Here is a 13,497-nt window from a genome sequence, read left to right on the forward strand (position 1 = left end):
TCAGTGATTGTCACATTCCACAGCTGAAAGCAGGTCACGGCAGAGAGTGTTGCTCAACAGCTTATCTAAATCTTGGGTGAAGCCGTCTCTTGGGAGGTTTTCCTTGTTTGTGAGCACATTACGAATCAAGGCGACCGACTGAACTGCCATCTGTTGTTGCAGCAACGCTTTCACTTGTCCAACAGCTTCAGTTAAAGGAGTCTTTAGCTTTCTGTCAGTTGCATAGGCTGGGCTATGTTGCAAAAGGAGAATTCCGCGCGAGGAGACGTTAAAAGTAACCTGAATGGTCATTTCCGTGTTGAATGGTAGAAGTGCTCAGTGTAGCTCTGATTTGTTAGATAACCACTACAGGAGGCCTGCTAGTTAAGAGTGACGTGGAGTCAGTCCAGAGAACAAACAGGCTCTCAGGCTCTAAGACGTGTCCCAGTCTGGTATGCTGAAAGAATTGGATGTTTTTGGTCTGGAGCAGAAAAGAATACCAGATATGTTGGTACACCGATCCAGGTGGAGTCCTCCAAGGCACTGGTAAAGTTAACCTTATGGACTTCATCAGAACCATCATGAAAATTGAAGCAGATGAAACATGTGGGAACTACACAAAATATTTTAAAAACTGATGACATGAGGCACTTCTTTACAGAGATGGTTATAGGAGTGTGGCTATAACTGTCCAGTCATGGTGTTGAAACTGATACTCTGATTTCTTCAAACATTAAACAAAAGAGATTTTAGGATCAACTTTCTACTGAAATCCCAACAAGCTAGCTGGAGACCTACGGTCTCTTCCCTTTTGGAACGTTTCTAATGTTCTCAATGTTTTTATAATTATTGATACATCAGAACTTCAAATTAATTAAATTCAGTAATTAATGCAGGAATGAGCATGCTCTTCTATTAAAAATACAAAAGACGGTTCACAGCCTTCCAAGTAATTGTTTCAGTATAAATTACATAAAGGTTTGAGCTCCTATTGAATATGCAGGAATTTATTCACTTTAACTTATAAAGAGACACTGAGAACAGCCACTGGGCTCTCAGCAAATTCATATATTACAGTAATTCATATATTAACAATTCTAATTATATTTCTTTGTCTGCATGTGAGTATCACCGAGGTTCTGATCAGCTCTAGGAAAGACCTAGTCCTCAATTGATCACATCTTATGAAAAGGCTATGGAAATTGTGCTTTCATTCTAAAAAAAATCAACTTGGTAAATTTGTGCCTGCAAAGAAACCACTCAAAAGCAGTCCCCGTTTGCACAGTCACAAGAATTCAGAAAGATCTTGCCACGCAGGCCTTGTTTCTGAGGACCTGAAATGTTAATGGTGTTTGCACAGGGCAGCCGAGTTTTGAATAGATTGAAAGTGAAGGTCTTTGTAATTATTGTTTAGATGGCAGTGGAGGGAGGGGAGTCAGGACACAGTGCTTGCGTGCTTCAGAGTATTGTGCTGCTCTCATACCTGCTACTCGGTCTGTGCTTCTGCAAATGGATGGCTGTGCTGAAATACTCCACATGAAGAACTCCAGTCTCAGCAGAAACCACAGGACACCGTACAGAACTCTGTAATAACGAGCAGTGTGCACGGAGTTAAATGTGTATCAAAGGCAGGTGACCTGATTGTCTTCCTTTTTCTATCAAATGAAATATGAGGCGTTGGGCACTTTTGGAGTAGAATCGGAGTGGAGCCCTGTTGTGTTCTTAAAGCATGTTAGAACAGACCCGTGAGGAAGGCTTTGGGGCTGCACTGTAGCTCTTCCCAGGAGTGCAGTGTACATTGACTTGAGCTGCAGGGGCTCCAGTATGCAGAGCTCGCCGCTTAACAGAATCGGCTCTGAGGTGCTGTACCTTTCCACATTGCCTCTTCGTGAATTGCAAGATTTTCAAGAACATTATTCCCCCTTCTCATAGCTCATAAAAATCTGAACCTGTGACTACGTGTCTCCAGGGGCGGACTAATTATATTTGAGCGCTGTATTATGACAGAGGGAGGCTTTATTGCTGCCAAAGGACAGGATATTAATTGGGAAAATCCCATGTGGTTTATGTAACACAAAGCACAGCCAACTATTTTTGACCACACATGTAGTTCATAAAGCCATACTGTAAATGCTTTCCACAGTTTTTGGTGCAGTTCATGCACATACTGGATGTCCAGCTGATGTGTGGGATTATAGCTAATATAAGAATAATTTGCATTTTTAAGTCCCTTTGCAGCTCTTTACCGGCTCTTGTTGGTGTTTCTGAAATTATTATATATTCGATAATTCAAAAATATTTTTATTCAGCTTTCATGCAGCACCTGTGCTTTCTTTACCAGCATCATGGTATCAGCATTTATTATAATGGTTTTAAATTCATTTTATAATACGTCCTTGGAATCATTTTTTGTTTCTCTTGTACATACATTTAATGCAAAGTTTTTAAATATTGCTACTAAGGTATTAGATATAAATATGTGATACTGCTTAGATAATTTTTTATTTGTATATTAAATATACATAACATATATTACAAATATATGTGTTACGATATTTTAATGGAAGTCCTTTATTTAAGGTTTTTATAGCAGTGTCAAGACACAAGATTGATTAATTTTTCTTTTGCAATCCTGAACAATAAAAGGGAACTCAGATTTCTGATCACATGTGGCCGACTCATCAATCTCTGCCGATCCTTGCTCTGGGCAAGAAATGACACAGACAGGACCGCAAGCAGAAACTGGGAGAGCACCAGCACGTCCCAGGGTGCTCATTTGTTAGTACTGGGAGCAAGAGCACATTCACGCTTGCTGAGCTTGAAAGTGATTAAAATAGTTGGAAGGCTAGCAGGCCTGTTTGTTTGATAGGCGGAGGATTTGGTCTAGTGTCTAGCTGTCATGCTTGTGGCTTATGAATTTTATCTTCCAGAATATTGATCTGGGCCCAGGCCAAGTACAAAGCAAAAATAGGTTAGGGCAGAAAAGGCAAAGGAGTAGCAGCTCAGGACAGATGTACCACAATCTGGGACTACAGAACCAGTTCTTCATGAAGGATGTTTTGTAAGAAACTAAATGTATGACTTTTGAGTTTAACTGTGGTTAACTGGCTTTGCAGTTATTCTACAAAGCCAACAGAGTGGGCCTCTTGAATAGTGTGATCAGTGCAGTGAATTCAGATCTACCGCAGGCATCAAAGGGTTTGGATGAAATTCAAGGATATTCTATACAGGAGCAAGGATGAACAAACAGCAGTGTCTTCAGTTCACTGGCAAAGTGAGCATGTTTACAAAGATCCACTGCTCCGATGGACAATGAAGTGTCATTGCTAGTAGTTTGAATTTCCCACCCACGGATCTTGATCCCGAGAGGACACCTGTCGGGTTGACGTCTTTTCATGCACAACTCCAGAAGCTGCATTCCACTGGGGCATCACAGTTGACATTATAGATTTTAAATTTTAAATATCACTGTTGGTGATATCCCATGTCGATGTCATGTCAATCAATCTTGTGCTTAAGGTTGCCAAGAAAGTGAGTGTCAAAATCTGTTGTCCTTAGTGAAGGAGTAAACCTTCTAAGAAAAAAGCTGCAGTCTTTTTAATCTTTCATGCTAATAGTTGAAGCAAAATCGAGAAATCCTATACTACATGTAGGTGTGGAATTACAGTATTCTCATTTGAATGTTGTATCTGAATTTCAGATCAATCATAACTGCGTGGCTTTCAAACCATTATGGTTACGTTGTCATAAACCTTCATAATTATTGTGTCATGGAGATACATGAAAGAGATAGAGCATTTGTTTTGGAAAAACAAAGCATAGTTACTATGGATACTACTATTTGATCTCATAATAATTAGCTGAGCAGTTTGATTGCACAAGACTTTCTCAATACCCCTGTGGTTAGTTCATTAAACAAAATGTGCCACTGTTTAAAGTTTCACAATACCTACTCTAAGATGGCTTTCAATGCAAAATGCTTGGGGACCAGTAGTCTGTGTAATGGTGAATGAGAGTATTTTGATTTATAGTTCTCTCAGTTCCTGTTTTTAGACTGCTGCACGCGATTGACAAAAGCATTACACCTGGGGGTGCTGTTAAGACCAGCTCTCACGCGTGTTGGTGCAGGTTTTTTTGCGGAGATACTTAAGATTAAGCCAGTTTCAGACTCTGCAACTTCTTATTTTAAATGTGGAAGCTGCCGGCAGATCTACAACGACACGTTACAGAAGCATTTCCCAGAAGGAATTTTTTTTCCTAGTCTCCCTGGAAATCTTTCGAATTCGGACGATGTTTTGAGAACCGAGGGTGGCAGATTCATTGCTGGCCTTTTGGTTTTCATTTCACAAAAGTCACTTTTGCATTCGGGTTTCTTTGTGCAGAATAACACTGAAACTCTGTTGGGCACAGCCTGGGAATCTGAAACTATCAGGCGACTGAAGTCATGTTGTCAGACTGCCTTTGTAATCACTTAAAAGGCAGCCACTGTACTGTGACATTTATTAAAATCAACTTGTTAAGGCAGCTTATTAGGAACAGGAATAAAGCTGTTCTTGTGTATGCAGGCTTTAAAACTGTGATGTCTGTTTTTTTCCAAATCTGTCTGTTCATCTTTGTACCAATATTTACAACAGCTTGTGTGAGTACAGTTTGGACAACACCAAAATTGTGCAATTGGCACGCTTGCAATATACAAACATGAGTATTGGCCTTCTTAGAATGGAAGTGGAGTGGCAGGAGAAAGGTTATGCATTTAGTTCCTGATAGCTGTTTCTCTGAAAGTGGGGTCACAAGACAACTTTTTTCAGAAAGGTTATTTTATGTTTTATTCCGGATAAATATGCCAGAAGTATTTCTAAATAGAAAAAGCTTGTAGTTTTTACACTTTTACCTTGAATGAACAATAAACAGAAATGAACACACTCAGTTTCTCTGAATTCAGTATCCTTTTAATGAACTACATAATGTTAAGTCACCAATTTAAAATATAGTTAATTTATTATATAATTCCTTTTCGAGAAACACAAATCTCTCCAACCCCTTTGAGTCTTCCTAAAGTACTGCACTGTGATCTCATTTTATGACCTCGTTTAGGTTTAAGACCTTATCTAGAAAAAAAGTATTTTTTTTTTCCCTTTTAAGTTTGTGTTTCCTGCAGGTCATTTTAAAGGATGTTTTGGTGGCTTTTCATGGTGCTTAATGTGATGTTTTCTGAATTATTCTTAATGAAGGTTAAAAAAAACGATTGATTAATACAGTAACATTGTTAATAAAGTGTTTAATATCTGTCTCACTTACAGTACATTAAAGCTTACAAGGCTTTTCAGGAGGGCCTGTGAGGTCCAGACTGAGGAATGTGCATTGCCTACAGCAGCTGTTTATGATTGAGTGCTGGAATGTGTAAGGTTCTTTGCTTGGAGATTCACAAACCTCATCTATCCTTTTTGAAACCTGAAGATTATGTGGGTTATGTACACTATTTTAATAAGTAAACAATATCAAAGAAGAAAAAATAATCATTATACCAGAAAGGCTAGGCTGCAGCACAGAAAACCTTTCTGTTACCACAAAACCACAGTGTGCCCAATGGCTCAGTAGGTGAGGTCTTTTGCCATGCAACAGTCTGTGGTTAAAGAGAACTATTGTTTGAGCAAGCTTAGTTCTTCTCATCTCAAGAAAATGGCACTGAATTCATTGAAATGTGTTCCTTTAAAGGGCTTTCACATTAGACACCTTGTAAATAATTAGAGTTCTACTTCAAGAGTAAAAATGGGAGTATTATGCTTTAGTTTTGGTGTTGACATACTATATAAAGGTTACTCACATCTCCATCTGTGCATATGAGATAAAAGGACTAGTATTTACCCAGCTTTTCTGTTTTTTGTGAGATGAAGGAAGAATAGGGCAACAAGAGTAAAGCAAATCTCTACACTTTTTAACTTAATTACTGCTGCACAGTTCCGTGCTTTTAAAAATGTGTCTTAGTTTTGAGGAACCAGTGATGATGCTGAGGCGGTTACTCAGGCTTCCTTCAAGAAATGGCTGAGGGAGACCCTAGAATCAATAAGCAACCGAGGTTAATGAGCCCAACACCCTCCTCTAAGGTTGGTTACTTTACTTATGAATTGAATAGACAGATTACTTTGAATCTTTTCTCCACACTGACTTGTGCATAGTGTTATCAATGCAATATGCACACTTCCCAGTTCCTCCTGTAAAAAATGACTGTGTGGTGAAAAAGTACAATAGGCATTCATCCACTTCGTCTCCAAATTCCCCCTTTTGCTTATGAAAGGACACCAGTGACTGGCTGCCCAGGTTGTGTGTAGTTCACATTCTTTATATGGAAATTATTAAATTAGAGCAGACAAATAACAAAATGTATTTGATGTTAGCTGTCCCTTTTGGGACTCCCAGCATGAAAACAATATCCAAATGAGCTACGCTTTGACTTTGTCTCTCGCTGCTCTCAGCTCTACAGGAGGTGTTCTTGGTGTGTTTCAGAGGAGACTGTATATCTGAGCTAGCAAGGGGGCTTGAGAACTAGATGAAGTGATCTAAAACGTGTCTATAAGACTATCGCACGCAGGGCAATACACACTGCTTTGTGCTTGACGTTGATTGGCAGCTCTCATTGGCCGAAGCCCATTCGGCTTGACATTCAAGAAATCGGAAAGAGGAGGGGCTAAAGGTGAAATGATGTAAGCCTGTCCAGTTCGGAGAAGTACCGTAGCCGGAGTTTCACTGGAATGGAAAATGTGTGTCAACTAAAGCAAACACTGCAAATGGCAGGGAGAGCAAGCAGGATGATAACGCAGAGGAGCCGGTGTTACAAAACTCTTATCACTCGATCAAAGCATGACATGGGGTGTTATTAGAAACAGGGGATGCTGGATAAGCTGGGACACAGAGCCGGTACTGCGTGTGTCCGTTGTGCAACGTGCTGCTTGTTGTAAAGCCCTCTGCTCACATGGCTCCCTGTGTCAATATTTTGAAGGAAGCTGAGAAGTCTCTCCATTGCTGTTTTCACCTCTGAAAAAGGAGGTCATTGCCACCTTGCTTTTAGGAAGTAAGTGTTTTAGACCGGGTGCACTGCATTTTTTTCAGCTAAAATTAAAGCTTGGAGTTGATTTATGTGTGTTTTCTCTTGACTTTTCTGTAATCTGTGTAACCTGGGAGGTGGGTGGCCTGGTTGTAGATTTGTGAGGAGTTAAATGTGACTGATTTAGCTAGAGAAGAACAGAAGAAAAGCACATTGTTCTCGCCTTGTATTGACTATTGATAACATAACAGCAGCTTTTCGCTTTGGTTGAATACAGCTCCTATGCAATCCTTGCTGGAGAGAAATAGTTTGCATGACTTTGTGAAAATGTTTCCAGTTTTTTGTGAAAGACCACACATTAAATGAGTCAACAAGCACTTCTACTTGTTTTGGATGTCAGGTACAAACATGCTGTGGCTCACTTAAATATTCAAGGATTATTTTATATCCCAAGTTAAGTAATGCCGGATGAAATTACATAAGTATTGAGATGAAAGCTTTAAATATAAGATGTAGCATCTAGCACTGATGGTGCCTGTGAATCTTTAACTTGGTAATTATGATCCGTGCATTGCATTCATACCAGATAGGTAATTTGGCCATAAAATAACATTTGAGTCCTTGGTTTCGTCTGGAGTGGATAGCAGCAAAATATTCTTTTGAAAAGTATTGCACAATCTGAAAGACAGGTGTTTTGACATGTGACAGTTACCTGCAGGCTGTGCAAGTTACATTTTGCTTCTCTCTGTCTTTTTACCAACAAATATAATAACATCAGTGACTTGGCCTCGGGAAGGGGTCATTCTCATTTGAAGTACAAATACAGACTGTGAAAGCAGGACCCCAAGATTCTTCTGGCTTTTGCGGTTTTAAGCAGGAGATGTGAGAAGCGTTACCACAGGGATCTTGTACATACACCTACATACGTCATTTATATGTAAGAAACAGAGCACCCAGTTGCATCCCAGTTAAGCCCATGCTATAAACACTTCTGTTAGCACTGAATCCCATGTTGGTATTTCCTCTGGAACACATCCTCAGTGTTAAGTGAGGCATTGCTGCACTGAAAAAAAAGCCCTGAATGTTTCAAGAGCAGAACAGGACAAGAAAAACGGTTTAGTTCCACCTGGAACAATAGAGGAGAAAGTTCTGTCTGTGGTCCTTTTTAAAAGAGAAACTCAAAACGTGTGGCTTTTTTGGTTCCTATACTTTGGTACGTGTATTTACAAGCAGACGCCTTCAATCTTACTAAAAAAAAAACAATGCAGAGGTATAATCTAGGTTACTGTCTGTTCAGCATTCAGACTTCACTGATTTTTGTCTGATAAATATTTACTGATATTAGTGAAATGTCAGGAATGTAACTAAAATATTTATGTCCGTAATGTAAGACATTTGGCTTTTGTGTTAACACACCTTTAATGCTCCCTTGGGTCTGTTTTTTATTTAAATAGTGGAAATTTTAACAAGGAGAAAAATCTCCTAGGATATTTTATAGCTTGAATTTCTTGTCTAGACAAGTGTAGATAGAATCCAAGTATTCTTATAATTCACTCGTTGTAGGTTTGGAATGTTGCCTTTTACATAACGAGGAGCAAGTTTCAGTGAAAATGACCCTGATGCGCCTAGATGTTAACAAGCTGTGTAGATTATGCAGACAAGACTGCTTATTACAAGTAAAAATGCAAGTATCTGCGTATTCAAAGAAATGTATTTTTTCACTTTTTGATAGTGCTGTAAAGATGGTTAAAGCTTTCATCAGAAAGGATTCAGCATGTGATCAAAAACCTTTTGGAGTTTTTCCCTGATGGAATGATCTGTCAACTCCGTTTTAAGGAAGTAGACATAGATTACCGGCAACTGAAATACACAAGATAGTGACAACTGATATAATCATGTAAAAGTGGAAAAAGGCAGAGGTCATTGCATTTTTGCTTTAGAAACATAAATGCCATAGCTGTGTCACAGAGTAATGGCCTACATAATCTAGGTAATTCAGAATGATTGCTCAACTTCTCAGAACATAGAAGGACATGGTCCTGATTGTATTATGGCTTCAGCCTCACCTTCTGTCCCCTAGTTCTCGGCACGGTGATCCTTCGTGCTATTGAGGCAGTTTTTGAAGGCATTTGCACAGACTCATTTACTGCTACTTGCTTGCCGTGTGGGTAACAGCTGATCCATCCCTCCCACAGCCAGCAGTGATGTAATGCCAGAAGGAGAGCAGCACTGTGAGCTCTCTCCTTGTCAAGGTACTGCTGCCATGTGCGGTCTAGGAATGCCCGCAAAGAGTTTCTCAAGAGTCTCTGTGTTAGCGAGTCTGGGCTGGTCCTGCTTTTTTCATCATTTTAATAGATAAGGTTCCCCTGTGGCATATCTAGAAAACTGTACGTCCTTCAACGTTTCCTAAGTGTAAATTGAAAGCAAGCACACCCATTAAACACCTGTCATCTTACCAATATATAAAAGAAGGCAAATGTGTTTGAAAGCAAACCGAATAACATATCTGCATTAGTCTCATTCTGCTGTTAAGAACCTCTGTTTGACTGTTCCTGACAAATATGAAGTAGCCTGTTTTTTTCTGTTTAATATGGTCCATTGATCTAAGGGAGTCGCTCTCTGCAAAAGCTGCATATCTGCTTTAGTTTAATGTCCTCTACTCAAGTGAATATACATGATGAATCCCAAAGGCATGTAGAAAATAAATGCTTAGCAAGATTACGATATATGGAAATATGGAAAGGTTGTTCAAATTGTTAGTTTAGGTGTCTGAGGACTGTTAACAGATTTAAGTTGTAAATATGTTTATCTTTACTGCCTATTTGTTTTACAGTAACCAGACTGTAATAACAATTTTGACAGTGTGTGACGTACTTACTTTCCAGGTTGAAAGGCAAGAGACAAAAGTACATACCTATGCAAGTAAACTTATTTTCTTCTTGGGCTCAGTTAAGGGAGAAGGGAGAAGTCCCTTATTATCTGACCTTCTGATGGGTTTGATTAAGGGCTGTTTTGGGTTTGCTCTTCAGAGCTGGCTAGCATGGTGGTCTTTTTACCGCCCACATCCTTCCATGTGAATACTGTAGACGTGCATTAATACTGAATGAACGCTGAAACAGCAGGACCTTGAACGTGTGGTCCTGTATCATAATCCCCCCTTATTTTCCAGTGTTTCAGTAGGGCGGCTGTTTTTAGTTACCAGTGCTTAGTGTTTAACGCAAGATTTTACAAGTGAAATATGAGGGTTTTATTCTTTGCATTTATTAACATACAAAGAAATATCTGTTTAGTGTTAGGGTTTTTTGAGAGTTGTGCACACACTGAATCATACATATTACAGTACACAACACAACATACTGCAAATAAACTGAAAGCAAGCAAGCAGGCTCATTTTCTTCTCATCCTCTTAGAACCACAGAATAATTTGAACCTCAGGGGTCCCAGAAGTGATATCTATCAAGCTGGTACATCTCCAACTGTGTGGTTCTGATTTGTCTTTTTTGGGCTCTTGGACCACTGGCAGAGGCCACAGAGGAGGAGCTGGACGAAGACATTGCTGTGACCCAAAGCCAGGTCAATCCCACCTGCCCCATTACCCAGGTATTGGCTTCACTCCTCACCATCGTTCTGGCTTCACGGCACCGCAAATGAGCAAATGCAAAGGTTTCACTTACTGGGGTTGTCAACATGCAAGGAGAAGATTTAAACAGCCCCTGTGAAGGCACTTTACGGAGTTCAAGAGAACCTCAATAGGGAGAACTGTCTCTGCACTGCCTGTACAAATACATTAAACATTTAGCAGATATATGGGCATAACAAATTTGCCTACATTATATTAATCCTGTGCTAGACTCGAAATACCTATTGCACACTAAAAAGACTAAACCTTTATGGCTATTGAACTATTTTGTAATTCTATGTACTTCTTGGAACAGGTCTAAAATTATATTTGATGATTAAAGCACTTAAATTGTGTGTTTGTGTGTGCATGTGTATTACTTTGTGCCGTTTATTTAATGCACCCCTTAATAGGTACCACTGTTTCGTGTTCGTTGCAGGTGGACATGGTTAATCCAGTAAAGAATAAAAAATGCAACCACTACTACGAACAAGGGGCCGTGCTTGACATGATCAGGAGCAAGCAACATCAGAAGAAGAAACTGCGGTGAGCCATGTATTCACAAGTACCCGCGGCTGAGCTGAACGGCACAGACTGCGCAAACTGTCTGGAAGCTGTGCCTCAGGGGAGCATGGGATTGTGTACCACTGTCACCTGCACCAGCACCCGAGCAGTGTGGGAAACTGCGTGGTATTCTACAGCTCCCAGTGCTTGCAGTTCATAAGTTACCTCCTTTGAACACACATACAAGTACACCTCCTCCTCTCATTTTTAGCCTTTCTTTCGTTCTTTGCAACACACCTACGCAAGACGAGGATGGTTGAGGTTCTTGGTTCAATTATACGTTCTATCTACCAAGAGGGCTAGATGGGCCATATGGCCTTCTCCCGTTTGTAAGTCTTTGTTTTTGCCAGCAGTAATATCCCCCTGCAGCTCACAGCTGGCAGCCCACTGAAGCTCAGCAGGTGTGAGTGAGCCTGGCCAGTACCTGGATGGGAGGTCTCCTGGAATAAAGTTAAGGTTGCTGCTGGAAGAGGTGTTAGTAGGGCCAGTAGGGGGGGGCGCTCACCTTACGGTTTGTGTGGGTCCTAAGTATAGAGGACACTATACTGTAAAAAGGCACCGTCCTTCAGATGAGACGTAAAATCCGAGGTCCCGATTCTTTGTGGTCATTAAAAATTCCAGGGCGTGTCTCCAAGAGAGTAGGAGTGTCTCCAAGTTTCCCATTGGCCTTTATTAATCATGGCCTCCTTATAATTTCTGAACTGGCTTCATCACTCTGCTCTCCTCCCCACTGAGAGCTGGTGTGTGGGGAGAGTACTGGCTGGATGTGGTGGAGGGGAGACCCCATGACCTGGAAAGAGCTTTGAGTGGAGTGTCCACGAAAGTGCTACTTAAGAGTGAGGAACAATAATAATATTGTTCTTGGTTCCCTGGAAAGTGGACTCGCCTTCAAGGTCAGAAGGATGCACAGGCAGTGCTGGAAGCTGTGTGCAGCTGCCTGGTCCTTGCAGGACACTAATGAGTACTGGAGGAGTTATGAGGGAATAACTGGAGCCAGATCAGCTCTCTCTGGGACACAACTGTCCATAGTCCTGGAGGGCCAGGAGGTTTCCGGCTTTCTTTCCCCCTCTGGAAAGGAGCCGATGTGGATGCTCCTGTTTTAAGGCAAGGGAATCGGTGTGTAAGTGTAAAGCAAACACCACACTGACATTCCCGTCTCACTCGGAAAAGACTGTAGGCATTACGGCAGTGGGCCGCATCACAATATCATTCATTACCAGACCTCCTGCAGGCTGACGGGGAGAAGCTCAGGACTGTCAGCTGGCAAAACAAGACAGTAGGAGCCCAGCAGTTTCAGAATGACCACAGAACAGCTGGTTCAAATGTGGACGAGTTAGACAGTCAAGACCCCAAACAGTGTTACCCTATTACCTGAACAAGCAGTATCTCCTACTGTGTTTTAAGAGGAATTGTTACATGTCGAACCAGCTCCCTCTGTTGTGTTTTACATATTTACAGTGCCTTGATATTTTTAGAACATATTACTTTCTTATGCACCCATAATTACTGAATGTATTACTAAATTCACCAGGAGCATGTTTTTATCGATTTCTTCAAAAATCTTCGAAGGCTTACATCTGAAACATCAGTTTTACTGAAAACAACTGAACAGCTGTCCTTGATGAAAGAGAGCATTGTACTACATCTAGTTGTCTACGGTTTTCCATTTGAGTTAGGAAAAGAACTGCATTGTTAATCTTCAGTTTGGTTGACTTTTGAGAAGTGATCACAAAGGGAAGTGATGCAGACTTCCTCAATAACTTTTCATATGGAGGCTTTTTATGTAACTTTAAAATGTGGCCCCTACCATTTCCACTGTTGAAGTTTATTCTAAAACCAGGAGTCCTTATTTCCTCCATTAACAGTCTTGTAAAGAAATATTTCTGTTTCTTTGATATTGAATTATGTTGCAAAGGTGTTATCCTGTATTTGATTGCTTTTAGAGCTGTAGGTTTTGTGATTAACTAACCTCAATATTTGTCTCTCAACATATTTTACATGTTGATAGAGGAATGGTTTAATAACTTACTTGTGAGGGAAGATTGCAAATGAAAAATATCTAAACTGAATGCAAAATGGAACCTTCACATTCTGTGAATTTCTTCTGTGAATTAATTTCACAGGTTACCTTACCTGAGTATTATTTATTATGTTAATCTACTCTCTCAAAACGTTTGAGCAATTCTCCCGAAGACTGGATTTAGGTGCAGCTCATTTAGATAAAAGTAGGTCAGCTTCTGGCAAAACAGTTCTGATGTCCATTTTTAAAAGTGTGATTTTTACTTCGAAATCC

At 40.2% G+C, this 13,497-nt stretch overlaps 1 protein-coding gene across 3 annotated transcripts in view; it reads left to right on the forward strand.

Annotated features, from left to right (window-relative positions):
• The window catches only part of nsmce2 (NSE2 (MMS21) homolog, SMC5-SMC6 complex SUMO ligase), a 29,237-nt gene that overhangs the window by 12,631 nt on the left and 3,109 nt on the right, over positions 1-13,497 (forward strand). For all 3 annotated transcript variants that reach the window (XM_015358068.2, XM_015358070.2, XM_015358069.2), the window contains exons 5-6: positions 10,545-10,621; positions 11,080-11,186. In XM_015358068.2, the coding sequence (XP_015213554.2) occupies positions 10,545-10,621; positions 11,080-11,186 (184 nt within the window). The remainder of the gene's footprint in view (positions 1-10,544; positions 10,622-11,079; positions 11,187-13,497) is intronic.

The sequence above is a fragment of the Lepisosteus oculatus genome, chromosome 10 (assembly GCF_040954835.1).
Source record: "Lepisosteus oculatus isolate fLepOcu1 chromosome 10, fLepOcu1.hap2, whole genome shotgun sequence".
Classification (NCBI taxonomy): Eukaryota; Metazoa; Chordata; class Actinopteri; order Semionotiformes; family Lepisosteidae; genus Lepisosteus; species Lepisosteus oculatus.